The 16,536-nt window shown below is 38.1% G+C and overlaps 1 protein-coding gene across 3 annotated transcripts in view; it reads right to left on the bottom strand.

Moving 5' to 3' along the window:
- The window catches only part of LOC106657935 (glycogen [starch] synthase), a 58,534-nt gene that overhangs the window by 31,056 nt on the left and 10,942 nt on the right, over nucleotides 1–16,536 (bottom strand). For all 3 annotated transcript variants that reach the window (XM_023458367.1, XM_023458369.1, XM_023458368.1), the window contains exons 5-7: nucleotides 15,981–16,173; nucleotides 12,053–12,315; nucleotides 1,166–1,376 (exon numbers count right to left, since the gene is read on the bottom strand). In XM_023458367.1, the coding sequence (XP_023314135.1) occupies nucleotides 1,166–1,376; nucleotides 12,053–12,315; nucleotides 15,981–16,173 (667 nt within the window). The remainder of the gene's footprint in view (nucleotides 1–1,165; nucleotides 1,377–12,052; nucleotides 12,316–15,980; nucleotides 16,174–16,536) is intronic.

Here is a 16,536-nt window from a genome sequence, read left to right as displayed (position 1 = left end):
TTTTTTGTATGTATTGCACACGTAATTATAGAGTCAAAGTTAATTTAAATTTTACGAATGTAAAAGAAATTGGACATGTAACGGCGCATGCGTACATATTAATGTATATTTTTTTTGTTTGTTTAAAAACAATAACTACGTGAGTGCATGAATTTATTTTTGTTTAAAAGCAATAACTGCGGGAAGCATATGTGTATATATTGTTGTTTTTTTTGTAAGAAGTATATCTAACTTCAGTAACAGATAAGCTGTTCACTTGGTTCCAAGCAGTAATATGGTATGTTATATACGCGTATGCGGAAACATTGTCTTAAGTGCGTTCGCACATTTTGTTTTGTTGGTCCGTCATGTTTCCTCGCTACCCTCGCAAACATTGGGGGGGGCTATGTGGCGATACGNGGGGGGGGGGGGGGGGGCTATGTGGCGATAGGCACCGTTATAGACGCGTCAGAGGACGCTATACGTACATACTTGTGTAAGCGCCGACGGCGCCTTCGCGCAACGACGATAGCTTAAGCACGACCAGATCAATTCGAGCGAGCACAGAGATCGGCCGCTTTACCGGCGCTCCGATCCACACAATAAAACTCATTGTTTCACTACCTAATCATACTAGTCTGCCTTTATTCAACACGCCTCCTTCCATCCGACTACATCGTCCTCTAGGCCGCGAGTAAGTCGGCAGGCACTCAAGGCCTATAAGCTTAAGGGGTAACAGGGGGCTTAAAATCGAAAAAAATTTTGTTTCATTTTTGAGTAGGATTTTTTGTCCCCTTTGTAGTGGTGACGGTGGTAGCACAGAGTAGGCGCTTCCTATATACGGGTTACTTATACAATTGTACGTAGTCGTAGTCGTAGTCGTATTTATTTTATTTTCTGCGTGCAGTTATATCAAATAAACTATTATTAATGATAATATTCAAGCATGCTCATTCGCAGGGTTGCATTGGTTGATATACAAAAGTGTTCAATAACAAAGGAAACAACCAAGCAGAAGGATGTTAAAAGCATATGTTCAACCGTCGGTCATAAAACTTCCATTTTCACCAACGTTTGAGAGTTCATAAGTTACAGTACTATAAGATACCATTTTGATTACTTTCCATAATGTTAAATGAAATTTTCTAGAATGTAATTGATACCGTTTTAATAAAAAATTACTTACTGCATGTCCACGTAAGGACTCAACATTGAAATTATTGGTTTTTGCAGGAAAAATTAGGAATGCAACTACTGTCACATCAAGCTTAGATGATTTGAGATAATGATTAAGTCGAGCCAATGCTTCAATAAATATGTCTGCTCCTTTGTTTCCAAACTCGTATCGGCCAGCAATAAAAAAATATAATGTCTTATCAAGATTAAAATCAAAATGCCTGAAAAATAATAAAGTAATGAAATGAAAAAATTATATTAAATTTTATTAAAGAAAATTTAGTTATAAAATTGTAAATCAGTGCATAGTCAGAGTGGAAAGATTTATTAAAAAGCAATCAACTACTTATTAATATTTTTCTTATGAAAATATTTTACGTCACGATTTCTAACAGACTTTTGTTGTTGTTGATATGTGCAGTTTTTGACCACCAAACGGACTGTACCATTACCACTCCGTCAATGACTGATGAGTTGACGTGAGCGTAAGCCACAGCCAGTGGTAATATCACTGCGAAAGTCTCGTGCATCTCCTTAAGTCTCGTGCATCGCACTCGCATACGCTCGTGCGCTAACCTCACTTCGCGCTACCAGAAGTGCGAATCATGGCTCGGAAAAGGTGGCATAAATGTGAACTTGGCACAGTGCTATAAAATGTTGTTCGATACTCGGGCCATAGGGGACACTTTTCGGCCCAGCTATTAGGACCCTAGCTGCGCTCAAGCCCTAAACTACGCCGTGACAAAAAGTGTTACTTGTGGCCCTTGTATCGGAAACTACTATTTTTTATTATTTTCGTGAAAAATACTACTATGTGAAAACTCAAGTCTCTCGTAAAAATTATGTTTAAACGTTTATTCGAAACTTTAGGTATAAAATGTATCTAGTTACTAGAATTCGAAATGGAACCCAAAAAAATGTACTATATAAAAGCACTACAAGTGGAAGTGGAACTTCAGAGTCCTTTTCCTCGTTGAATTTTCTTTCTTGGATTATATTTAACTTTTCTTTATTTTAAATGTGTTTGAGAATTACACAAATAATATAATAATTGATGGGATGGACGCATGGGTAGGTCTCACATAAAAACTCTGCATAGGTGACATTAATTTTGATTTTCACTATTTTCTTTATTATCACTTAAATCACTCTTACAGTTCAAAGAAATGCACCTCTGCAACTTTTGTATGTGGAACATGTGCCGGAACGAACTCTACCAAAGATTGTAATAATGAAGAAAATATAAAGTGTTGCAACTGTATTGCCGTATGTAATAAAACAATAGATACCAAACACAAGGTTGACGATAAAAACAGATGTGAAACATATTTGGAGATTCTTAGGAATAATATCAAGAAAATTGACTATCTGAGGATAGTCAAAAAGCCTACTGGAGAACCCATATTTTTCTACCTGCAAACGTGATCTATACCAAGGGATTTCCCATAAGTACAAACCTGTTTAAAGTAAAATTACTGTTTTTTTGTTACTGTTTGATATTTTTCATGAGTATGAATACATATTTGAAGCTGCATCTTCTCAAAGAAAAGTTATTTTAGAAAATCAATATCACCTGATACATTTGGAAAAATTTTTGAGTCAAGAAACCTTGGAAGAATTTAAAAGTGCTGTGAGCAATAAAAACTCAAATTTGCACCTGAGCAATAATTCTAACAAAGTTTATTCGAATATTGGCTACACCTGTCAGGTATTGATAACAGCAGTCAAGATGGACAGTTTGATGAAATGTATACGTTGGATCATGACAATATAACAAATGGTTAGATTGTTTTTATTTATATTATGTGACTTGTGAAATTTATAATTTTAATAACAAGTGTATCTGTGTATTTAAAAAGTTTATTAATTTATGTGTTGTATATGTAGGTAATGACAGTAATCAGGATACACTGCAGTCAGATGCAATTCATACTGTTGATCATTCCACTCTTACAAATGGTTTGTTTGTTTTTATTTATATTATGTGACTAATGAAATTTATAAATTTTCATTTAATCAGTGCCGTTGTTTATTTTGAATGTTTATAAATTTGTATGTTATATAGGTGGATATAGTAATATTGATCAGATTATAAATGAAACGCCATTGGGTACAAGTGTGTCATCAAATAACATTTTAGAATTAGTAACGGCTGATATTGAACTTGATTCAAGTTTATCATACTAAACTTTGACTGCAAATACAGATATTAAAATTCTAAAGTTAGCAGTGCAAGGTAATTAATTAATTATTCAATGTTTTGCAAAGTTGATGTTGATAAGTCTGTCTTACAGTATTCCAAAAACATACCTTTGGCTTTTAGACTAAATATTATATGCTTATAGTACTTATTAAATAAGATTGTTTAGAGTTAAACAAATTTAACATATGATTTTTGGCTTCAACTTTAATTTACATCAGAAATACTATAACACTATTTAAGTTGCAGATGAAAATGATTTAATAGCGTTAAAGCTATTGGTCCTTTATGAAAATTTAATAGCGTTCAAGCTATTGCGACGCTGCAAATTGGCCTTATCAAATAAGGTCCAGCTCAAATGCCGTCGTCAAGAATTTTATTAGGTGGGACCTCTTGTACTCACGCTGATTTCTCCGAGGAGGTTCTGGGCCTTCCGCCGAGTTTGGGCCGAGCTGTTGGCCCCAGCGACTCACCTTTCGAATCGGCCGAGGAAATCTCAATTTGTCGCGAACTCCGCGAAAATCCTTGTAATTTTGCATAATTGCTCTACGCGCTGAAAAGAGGGAGTCTAGGAAATTTACAACAAAATAACGAATTAATAATGACTCGCGAGATTCAATTTCAAAAATCTAGTCACTTTATTTCACTTTTAACATTGGCCACCGGGTGCGCTGGTGGCGTTCTTGTTTGCCTTCCGTGGCCGAACCTTTGCTCCGCAGCAATAGGTTACGTCGTGACTCTCTTATTTTACTTGGCCAAAATGGCCGTCGCTACGTACGCGTGGTCGAACGAGCTCGGCCGACGCGCGCGTGCTTCGCTCGTCGACCTGTAGCCACGTGGCTAACTCCGCGAGACCGCGTCTACGCCGCGCCTTACACCTGCGTGTTATCCTAATTACGCAACACGGCAGTGTGCCGTCGATTCGCACACACACACTGAGCTTGCCGCCGCTGCGGTAACACTCACACGCACACACACAATCTCGATACACGCGCGAGCACGATGACGCAATCGTGCACACGGCCAAGCGACCGACCACCTAAATAATCTTAAAGCTAACCTCTTCGCCGGCTTTTCAGTAGATGATGCCCTGGCAAACTCCTTTGCTGTCGTGGCCTCCGTCGCCTGCACTCCGTGGCAAAATTCCTGTTTCTTGGCCTAGGTGGCTTTCGAGTACGTATCGGCACCGCGTGTCTCGAGGCAAAACTAGCCTCACTTTCTGGCGGTCGTCCCTGGCACTCACTCTGTGTTTCTCGCACGACACTCGTACTCCGACCAACCTTTACTTGTCGGCGAGTTCTTTAACACCGAACTGGCACTGTCGCGAACTACTGTTGTTATCGTAAAACAGCTAAAACACAGCGAAAAACAACTAACTTTTCCTTTGTTGGCTTCGCATGTGCACACACTTGCTTGGCTCGTGGTAATCTGCCTTGCGTGGCGTTGTCTGCGGCGTAGTAGATTGCGCAGTAGTCACGTGACTCGGCTACTGCTCTTGTGCGGCCTGCGTGCTTCTGCTCGGCCTAGGCTCGTAGAATCTCGAAGTGCGGCTTGTTGTCTTGGCGTCGGTGTTGCGTCCTCGGTCTGCTCTGCTCATCTTCTTCTTGGCCTGAAACCTAGGCTACGAGAAATATACGCGAAATCATTCACTCGTGCATTCTCGCGACGAAGAGATCTCGCGTGGTGCCGGTGTACGGGCTGCCCTCGGTCAGGCGCGACGTTTGAGCTCGCAGGCATGTGCTTCGTCACACTATATATCATTGGCAGCTGAAATATGAATAATAGCGTTCAAGCTATACATCATTAGCAGCTGAAATATGATTAATAGCGTTCAAGCTATACATCATTGGCAACTGAAATCCGAATAATAGCGTTCAAGCTATACATCATTGGCAACTGAAATATGAATAATAGCGTTCGAGCTATACATCATTGGCAACTGAAATCTGAATAATAGTGTTCAAGCTATACATCATTGATAGAAGAAAATCAATTAATAGCGTTCAAGCTATACATCATTGGCAGCAGGATGAATAGCATTCAAGTTATGAAAAACATTTATTATGTATTTGATTTTGTATGATTGTGTTCTATATAAAATTTTTTAAAATTTGATAAATTTTGAGTAGGAAATGGTAATATCAATGAAGTACTCAATGAGGACATTGAAGTATCCAGCAAGATAGCAATAGCTTCTACTCCAACTGATACTACTGCAATTAAGTTGATCATAACAGGTAAGAAGTTGAAAATAAAGTTTCTTGATGATGATAAGTAAACTTTTTTACAATAACACAAATTTTCAGAGTCTACTGAGATTGAAGGTGAAAATGAAATAGGATTGTCACCAGTCATAAACGATAATAACTTGGGGAATCAATCTAAAACTGAGTTGTCAGATTTAAGTCAACGTCAGATATCTCTAAACGCAGAGCAGGTAATGAAACCTGGTGATGATTTTGAGGCTTCATTGCCTGTACCATTTAAAAGAGCATTGGCGATACCACTAAAAATACCTAATAAAAGAATGAAAATTGAAATAAAGCATCACTCATTTTGACATCAGAAGATTTCGAAAGATTTCATAGAGAAAAAGAAGAAGAAGAACGAAGAAAGATTATGGAAAAAGATAATAGAAAAAAACCAGAGAAGAAAATAAAATAAAAAAAATTCAAGAAGAAAAAGCTGCTCGAGCACAGTAAAATGCTGGTGATGACAAAAAAAAAGCTATTGATGCGAAAATAAAGGAATTTATGGCATAAAAAAAGTCGTTAAAACTAAAAATTAAAACCGAAAAAAAATGTTTAGAGAAAAAAAATGAATGATTAATTTTTAATTCAACTTTTTTATTATATTGTTATCAATAAAAATTGACTAAATTTAAAAAATTCTTTTATTTCTAATTACATGTATCATTTCCTGATCTCAAATTGCCATCCGCCATCCTTTGTGATTATACAATTGAAATTTACTTGGTAAAATTATATGTACAATAAATTTTAATCTATCTATTGAGCATCAAGTGAATACGCGAAAATCGCGTTCACATATTCTTATAAATTGATACATTTTTTCTATTAAATTACTTACTTATCAACTATAGAATAAACTAATAAAATAATCAACAGTATGTAAAAAAAAGTATCGTGCATTTATCTCATTGGTCTTCTCTATTAAATATAAAATCGTAAAATAATCGTTGATTTTGAATGAATTGTGCGAGCGCGTCTCGATCGATGCTGTCCAGCTACTGGGATTATATACAGTATTCGGAACAGAGGCACAAGTCGCATTTTGCATGTCCAGTTATAGGCTCACGAAGATGTTATCTTTTTATTCTAATTTCTCATAAATTACAGCTCAAAAGTTACTGTAAGTGGTTTTAAATGATTGATTAAGACATAAATGATCCATTCTAGGTATTCATTCATGTCTATATGCTCACTAAGAGGCTTAAAACATCAATATTCCGCCACGCCGCTACTAACTGTCCAGCGACTGGGTGGTTTACCTTATAATATATACTGTGAAGTGCGAGGGTCTGGGCCGTAGCCTGTGCTCGCCCTGCAGTCTAATTATTTGTTACTGAGGCTCCGGCTAGCCTATCAGGTCGTCTTACCTCAAAAGGGGGTCGAGCCTTCCACCAAGCGTGCCTCGAGCGTCGGCAATTCCGTGCTGAAAAGGTTAGAAAAAGGTTCGCGAAATGATCACAAGAGGGAGTTTGGTTAAATCGAAAAGTCACTTATTTATTCAATTAATGTCCAAGTTATTCGTATTCTAATAATTCGCAAATATTCTTAAATTACTACTCAATCGCGTTTAATTGACAAGAGAATCTCAATTATTACTTAAGTGTGACGTCAGAGTACCATAAGGGTACACGCAAGAGAGTCCAAGGGGAAACCGTCGAGTCACAACGCGCTCTCGGCTCGAATCCCAATCTCGTGCCGCGCACTTGCACTCGCGCGTCTCTGCGTCACTTTACGCGAAGCCTAATACCACGTGAATTCGCCCGCGAAAGTCCAAGGGGAATCACAGAGTCACAACACGTGCCCTGCTCGGTTCCCGATTTCGTGACGCGTACTTACTCACTACTCGGCAATGACTTCGCACGACTCGGCCTACGACGGCTCTGCGACGACGTGCTGACGGATACGGCGAAATCCAAATGTGGCCGATTCTTGGCACCCGATCGCGCGCGACTCAAAAGCGACTTTCTCGCCTCGGACGACTTACTACGCAATTACAACTACACGCTACTAGATTTACTTTACGACGCGACGTACTATTTCACACACACACACACACATCGACATACAATATGCACGCCCTTCACACACACACGACCGACCAAGAACGATTACCAATTACAAAGAAACTAAACGCTTACGAAGTCCTCGGCGCGATCTTGCGATGCCATGCCGCTGTCGACTCGTTGATGCAGGCGCGAGGTTGTGTCCGAGTCGATTTGGATCGGATCTGCGCCACTTCTCACTCGTCGATGTAGCCTCGCCGATGGATCGTGGATCGGCGCCGTTTCTTGTTGGCAAAGTGTACGCGGTAGCACTCGCACTGCTCCCATTTCTCTCACGATGCCACCTCGGTCTTCGCGACGATGTTGTTCGTGCGTGACGCGGCACACACAGCACTACGTAACGCGTAGCTCGCACTCGTTATCGTCGAGCTCGACACGCTCCTAACCTCTCCACTGGTTCCACACACGACTAGCTCACTCTCTCTACGTACTTCGCCTCGGACTCGCCGTACTCAGCTCACTAGCTTCTCTCGCGAACTCAACAAAAACTCTGCCACGTTGTGGTGCGTACTCGATCGAGCGGTAACGTGTAATAATGGCGTCGTTTCACGTGTCGTTTTGGCTCGCCTTCGTTTTCCTCCTCGTTGCTCGTTGCTCTACTGCTGCTGCTGTTTCGACTTGCCGCTCGCTCGGCCGGTAACAGGCACGTGCCTACACTGCCGCGGCGCGTGAAAGTTAGGAGCGCTTAGCTCCTCCTTCATCCTATACGGTAGGTCGGTCGCAACTCTCACACGTGCATACGCGCGGCATTCATACACAAACGAGTGGCGTTCGTCGCCAGTGACATCGTCACAATATATATACGTTGTAAATAATATAATAAAATAATATAAGGTATTGTAAATAATGTAAGGTAATGTAAGGTAATGTAAGGTAATGTAAAAAATAATGTAAGGTATTTGTAAATAATAAAATAATATAAGGTATTTATTATTTATATATATTGTAAATACAAGGTATCAATTATTTTGACCCATATACATTTTAAATGCAAGGTATTTATTACATATAAATATATATACATTCGATCGTCGATTGGTTGCAGGGGCTGATGCGCAAGCGCGCAGACGACGCAGATGGAGTCGGTACAGTAGCGATGATCCTGATCGGCCGTGGAGGTAGGTTCGGTTCTCAATTAACACTTTGAAACGTGAGGAAGACACACGCGCACTCCTGGTGGTGATGGTACGTACGAGGACAAAATAATGACCTCAAAGAGGTGGGCCGACGTTGCCTCGACTCTCGCGAGGAGGGCTTACGTCAGGGGAGGTCACGTCGACGGAGTGCAACGGACTTATTGCTACTCGTCGCGCAAGTGCTCCGCTCGTTGGAACAGCAAGTCCGAGCTTGCAGGGAGAGGTCGATGACCTGCGGGTCGTGAGACTCCGGTAACGCAACTCTTTCCTCTGGACAATCTTGCCCGTGCCGAGAATCAAAAGGACATCCGCCCATGTTGATACCTGAGCACGAGGTTGATTGAAGAGAGGGGAAGAGGGAGTATCGGCACTCGAACGTCAGAATCTCGCACCGGGATATTCTCCAGTGCACGAAGCCGTGGCGACGAGCGACTGTGACACTCTCGTTTGATGGACTATGTCCGGTAATTAGCTCGGAGGCTAAGTTCGCTAATCACTTCAGAGACTAAGTTCACTAATCAACTCAGAAACTAAGATCGCAAAATAACTCAGAGACTAAGTTCGCTAAATAACTCAGAGGCTAAGTTCGCCAATTGCTCACGAGACTAAGTCCACTAACTAGCTCTGCGGCTGAGTCCTTCACGGATATGATCCTAACAAAGTTAAAGTCCAACAGAGGTTCGTCAATATAATCGGTTCGCAAGTCAATTAGCAAGAGCTGGGGTAGTGCTTGGTTGGTCGTTCAAGAATGAATGATACTGCAGCGAAAAACTGCGCTCAATATATACTCGTCGGAAAATCGGCAGCGCGAGGGAGGAGGGAAGGGATAGCCGCTGGACGGGTGATCAAGCCACCGGTTCAGATAGCTCAAACGCACTGTGGCTGTAGGCTTTGAGGGAGTAAGAGAAGGGGAGCGCCAATGGTCGTGCAGTAGGCGGAGTAACGGCTGCGTCGGTGCCGCTGCAGAGTTCGGTTACGCATCTGAACCTGCATCCGGCGGCGCCGTTTCATCTATTAATGGCCCATTGGTTCATGCGTGCTTGCGGGGATTTGAGGCTGTCGGTTGCGCTGGTGCTTGCGGTGCTCTTTCATCTGAACGTATGTGCATCGGCGGCTGCTCTTTCATCTGAGCGCCTGTGCGTCGGCGGTACTCTGCGCGTCCAAGCGTGCTCGAGACGGTTGGTTCTTTGATGCGTGCATGCGGTGTGCGGTGTGGTATGCATCTACCCAAGCGGCGTATTTCTTCGTGCCTGCTACCTACTAGCTCGACCCTCGGTCTTACCCACGGTCGGTGAGGCAGATTGCACTTGCATGTCCAAGGTCGCTGCTGCGTGCGTTGTGCTGACGAGTCGGTCTGTACATTACACCTGCAGGCAAGGTTCACGGATTTTCCTGAAATGTTTTCCTGGTATGTTATCGTGCATTGAAAAAGGGTCCCAAAACCAAAATTTTAGACCCCTTCCCCGCTCCTACTCCCCACCCCCGCTATAAACGTCTATTTTCTATTTATATTTATTCTGAAGCCCTGAAGTAATTGAAAAATCTGAAAAAATTCATGAAGGTACTTTTTAACAATTCAAACAATCTTGAATTTTTCCAGATTTGAGTGCTTCAGCCTTCAGAAAAAATCATTGAAAATTACAATTGTTTTATTTTCGGTGAAATGGTTCAATATACCAGACCGGAGTGTTTTTTTCTTAATTCTGAGACCAAAAAACGATTCCTTGAGTTTTTTCAGAATTTTTCATTCATGCCGATAAAGCCTAGAGCTGAAAACCCCCTTTTTTCCACTAAAATAGGTACAACATGTAATGGAGCCTCCAAAAATCTGGATATATTTTTTTATTTTTTTCTTCATCAAAATACATGATCTTAAATTTTTTCAGATTAATTTAGTGAAGGCGATAGCGTCCGGAGCCGAAAAACGTTATTTTTAACAAAAAAGGTTCCTGGAACCCGATGGTTCCGGTAAAAAAATTTGAAAATATTTTTTTGAATACCTTGTCAAATTTTAATAAAATTTGACCATTTCAAGTTTTTGATTGAAGCTTCCTAGCTCATTCTAGAGCATAACAAAGATTAATGCGAAATTCTGAAGATATTCACCATACTTACACTTTTTAGTCATCGATTTTCCAGATTTTTTGGGGAGGCCAGAACTTTAGCGCGAGATTCATTCAACGCGTAATATATAGATATGAAAAATAAAAATGGTGGTTCAGATAATATACAATCTCGAGTGTGAAAAATTATCAATCACATTATCAGTCCTGTTCTTACTGAGATAGTTAATGACTGCATAGAGATGGGTTTTTGGCCCTCTTCATTAAAACAAGCCGATGTTGTACCTATTTTTAAATCTGGTGTTGACATTCTAGTGACTAAATATAGACCAATATCTTTGATATCAAACATTGAAAAAGTGTTTAAAAAACTGATTCATACCAGAATATATGATTTCCTAATTAAATATAATCGAATTAATAAAAAACAGTTCGGTTTTATTAAAAAATAAGGTACATCTGAAGCATTAGAGAAAATTTTGAATAGCATCTATGAAAATATTGATAAGGATAATGCCGTTATAGCTACCTTCATTGATCTAAGCAAAGCTTTAGATACAGTCAATCACACGATACTGTTGGAAAAACTAGAGAGTGAGGGCATAAGAGGAGTCACTTTTGATATTTTTAAGCAATATCTATCAAATAGGACCCACCGAGTTAAAATTGGTAGCGCCACTAGTCTGTCTAGGAGAGTTGAAATAGGGGCTCCCCGGGGTACTGTCCTGGGACCACTACTTTTCTTAGTTTATGTAAATGATATTTTTGATGTACGTGAGGATGTATGCTTTTGCTGATGATACTATTGTGCTTGACTATCGCGTAACATGGGAACAGGCTCAACGAAGTATGAATGTTAAACTGAAGGCACTAAACGACTGGTTTGTTAAAAATGAACTAACTTTAAATATTACTAAAACGGAACATCCCTTTCGGCTGCTAAGCAAACAGTGTCTCTCAGAGTACTGAGATCATAGTAGGGGTCAGGCAGGTTGGCCGAACTAGCGTAATGAAATACCTCGGAAAATTACAGAGTAAATAAATGACGATTGTTTGTGTGCCTTCTATTTTCAAAATGTACCTGAATTCATCACCTTCTAGTCCAGCTTTTTATCGGTCTCGTCATTCGATTATACAAAACTATAATGAGATATTTTTTTATAGTATATAATAAAGTACTTACCCATAGAAGTGCCCTCTGACAAACTCGTTTATCTTTTCTTTATTGACAGCATGCAGATTTTGAAATTCATGCAATGCGGAAAATTTTTTTACATTCAAACCATTTGGCGTTATAATATCTGGCTTTCTTTTTAATAAATGTTCAGCTTCTAGTCCTGTTATATCAGACACTGTCGTAAAAGTATGAGCCAAGTGGGTAGCAGCTCGCTCAATACAATATCTATGATATATCTGTCTTTTTCCAGCTTCTTCATCCACATTAAACTAAATAAAACAGTGGTAAAAAGTTTATTATTTTTATAGTATATTATGATAAGTATGATTATAGTGCTCGCACTATATAATAAGGACAATTTTGAAGTTATTAGTATTCTAACCTATTTTTTAGCATTTTGCTTGTAACGTAAATAATTATGGTAACACAATTATTTCGTATATTTGGCCTTGAATAAACCGATCATTTCGAGTCTGCCGAATTAACGTACAATAACTCTGGAATTGTTGCGTATTCGATATTCTCTCTAATGTTCTATTCGAATATCTTTCGAATATCTTTCGAATAATTCTATTTCTATTCGATATTCTCTCTAAATTTCGATATATATATTGGGAATAGGGCGTCAATTCAACAGAAGCAAAACGAGAACGTTCATTGCTTCTGTTACCGTATTTCAAAGTCATGTAGGAGCATATACGCAAAATTGAAATTTTAGAAAAAACCAGTAAATACCTTAACGGTAAATGAGATGTCGGTCTCCTTTGTAAAACGACGTAGACTCGAGTTATTGGAAAGAAGACTAGGGTTAACCATCTAGGGAATGAATGGTTTCAAAAAATGCGAAATAAATCACATTATAAAAACCGCAATAATTTTTTTTATTTATGAAGTAGATGAATTTCAGATTTTAATGCTTTTCATGAACAAATTAACACATTAACATATTAACTTACGGTTTATGATCGTGAGAGATGAAAATTTGATTAAATTCAGATGTTCCCATTAAAGCCCATGTTAAATTAACCAACTTTACATTGACTTTCTATATTTTTTTTAGGTGCTGGTACATTTGAGATGGCATATTGAATTTCAATATTGAAACTATCGTTGTTATTTTTCTCAAATTAAGAAAATAAGTTTTTAAGTCATGAACGCTTAGTTATAAATGCTTTGTAGTTATAGAAATAATATAAAAAAACAATATAACACTAGTAATATGAAAAACTCAAGTGTTCGTGAAAAGACTCCGAAGAAAAGACTAAATATGAAATTAAGACGATTAAAATTACCTAATAAGCTGTGAGAACTTAAAATTTTGCAGTCAAAAAGGAAAATGAACAAAAAAAAACAACAAATAATGTTCAGGCATCTGTAGATCCTTCATTCATAGCATTTGAGCAAATATGGTTAATAAATTATGAATATGTTTGAATTTTTTTCAGAAGATAGTAAAGTGAGAAATGAAACAGTTCTAGTTTAACTAGGGAACAGGTAATGTGTGAAGATTTTCTTTGATTCTAATAGATTTGAAATTAACTTTTTTCAATGAAACTATAACACAGCCACATAAAAAAAAAATTTTCGAATCCACTGACCAGACCTAGTGGACTTTATGTTTTCGGGGTTGCTGAACTCGAATCCGGGGTCGGTTTTCCAAGGCTGGTTCATTTTAGAGGTCATTTGAAGTTCAAATAATGGGAAAGTGGTAAAAAATCTGAAAAAATTCCTACATGGGTTTTCGAGGATGCTGAATCCAAATCCGAGGTTGGATGACCTACAGGAGGTCACCTTCAAGGCCATTTGAAGGTCAAACTACGAGAATTCAATAAAAATATCCGAAAAAATCACACTTTTGTTTTGAGGGTGGCTCAATCTGAATCAGAGATCAATTTGACTCTATTCGGCCATGTAAAGGTCATTTGAAGGTCATTTCAATGTCAAATCATGAAAAAAAATTAAAAAAACAGAAAATTCTCATATATAGGTTTTCGAGGATGCTGAATTCAAATATAAAGTTAGGTGACCCCTACGACCTTGACTTCAAGGTCATTTGAATGTCAAACTTAGAGAATTCAATATAAAAATCCGAGAAAAATGACATTCCTATTTTGAAGGTTGCTGAATCTCAATCATAGTTCATATTGACTACACCTGGCCATTTAAAGGTCAGGTCAAAGGTTATCTAGTGAACGCGATAAAATAATAGAAAAAGATTGTGTATAGGTTTTTGGAGCTGAGGAATTCAGATATTTTATTGTCAAGATCAAGGTTGTTTTGCATGCCCTTTCACTTTTTTCATTTGAAACGCAGCTTTTTTTCTTCAAACGATCGGCGTAAAGGTTTCTGTTTGCATTTACTTCCTCTATGTTGGCTCTTTCTCTTCAACATCCAGCAGTAATCAGCCATCTGTACAACATCCCATCTACCGTGATATCGCTGCTCATATGTTTTATGTCTTAATGGAAGCATTCTCCTTGTCATTCGCTATAATCTCCACAGTTTTCTGGGAATTAATCTGCGTATAGTTATGCAGGGAATGCAGTCTATAAGACATATTACATTCCATTTTGTCGAAATGTTTTATCATCGCTGATATTAAAATTTTTCTATGATCGCTTCTGTGATTACCTTGAAAATTTTTCAAGTAATCCATGCACCATGGTCCATCTAATATTACATGTTACAATTTTTCATCGGATCTATGACAAAAAATAGATTCTCAATATTTGAAGCATTCATCATGGGATTTCGGCGAAATAGAATGTAATATGTTTTATAAACTGTAGTTCCTGTATAGCTATACATATTAATTCCCAGAAAACTGTGAAGATTTTGGCGACGAGCAAGTAGAATGGTTCCATCAAGACATAAAACATATGAAGCAGCGATATCAAGGTAGATAGGATTTGCGATGATGGCTGGATGTTGAAGAGAGAGTCAAAATAAGAGAGGCAAAAAACGCGAACTTCAACCATTACGCCGATCATTTGAAGAAAAAAAGATTTGTTACGAAAACAAAAAAGGAAAAACGCATGCAAAATTAAAAATATTTTTTTAATTTTTTTCTTTCTTGTATTAATCTAACATTGAAACGACCTTGAAGGTGACTTCATAGAGGTCATCTGACTTTAGACTTGAATTGAGCATCCTTAAAAACCTATGAATGAGTATTTTCAGATTTGTCAACCTTTTTTCATGATTTGACCTTAAAATGACCTTCAAATGACTTTTACACGGCCGGATACTGTCAAAATGACCTCTGATTCAGATTGAGTGACCCTCAAAACATAAGTGTGATTTTTCAGATATTTTTATTGAATTCTCGTAGTTTGACCTTCAAATGACCTTGAACGTGACCTGACCTCGGATTTGGATTCAGCATCCTCAAAAATCCATGTAGAGTAATGAGACCAATCAATGACCGAGTACCAGTGAATGACCATTTTGGAAAATATCATATGAAAAACAATTAAAAATATATTTGTATGTACATTATTCAATTCTTAAGTAAACGATGCATCTTGTTTTCGATGTTCGATCATAATTTAACAAGGAAAAACAATAGTTATCGCACATCCAAAAGTGGTCATTTTACTGGTCGAAAGCGGTCAATCAATGGTATAAGTACCCTATGATTTTTTTTAGATTTTTTACCACTTTCTCATTATTTGACTTTCAAATGACCTCTAAAATGAGCCAACCTTGAAAAACCGACCCCGGATTCGGATTCAGCGACCCCAAAAACATAAAGTCCACTAGGTCCGGTCGGTGGATTTAAAAATTTTTTTTTGTGTGACTGTGTAATTAATTCTAGGGATAAAATTACATCAACTAATAACACGCGTAACGCAAGACTTTTTAATTCGTGCAAGTGCCGATCTACAACATTATCTGATTTATATTTAGCATAACTGAAAAAAGCGTAACATACCTTATCAAGATTGTTATAGAAATCGGTTTTACCAGCACATAAATATCGACCCAATAATGTTGCGTGTGTTGTAAATACTGTGGCAACCTCAATGTTTCTTGTTTTCAGTGCAATTATTGCAATTCCAGCTTGCCATTCATGACAATGAACAACAATTTTAGGTTTCGTATTAAATATAGAATTGGCAGCATTGCTGAAAAAGATAATATGAATATTGTAATAGAAATTATTTTTATTAAAAATTAATTGATTTAAAAGCTGAAATGTCTTTATTTTTGTGATGTAAATGAGCGTCAAATTTTACATAAAGTCTCGAATGGCTCACCCGCGCGAAATCGAACAATTTCTAACAGCAGCCGGACTAGTCATCATTAACATTTTCATCCTACGAAAGCTCATCCAGTATTATCCATCTCTGACATTTCATCCCGGGCGACTATTCATCCCAACAATTTTTATTTTTTTTTTTTTTATTAATTTTTACTTCTTATGCACTGCCCTGCAATCACTTTCACTATTATCAAAGTAAAACGTGAGTAAACTTCAAAGTTTCCTA

This window comes from Trichogramma pretiosum, unplaced genomic scaffold (assembly GCF_000599845.2).
Source record: "Trichogramma pretiosum strain Unisexual culture from Peru unplaced genomic scaffold, Tpre_2.0 scaffold78, whole genome shotgun sequence".
Classification (NCBI taxonomy): Eukaryota; Metazoa; Arthropoda; class Insecta; order Hymenoptera; family Trichogrammatidae; genus Trichogramma; species Trichogramma pretiosum.
Note: the sequence above shows the minus strand (reverse complement) of the source record. Positions and strands in the feature narration are given on the sequence as shown.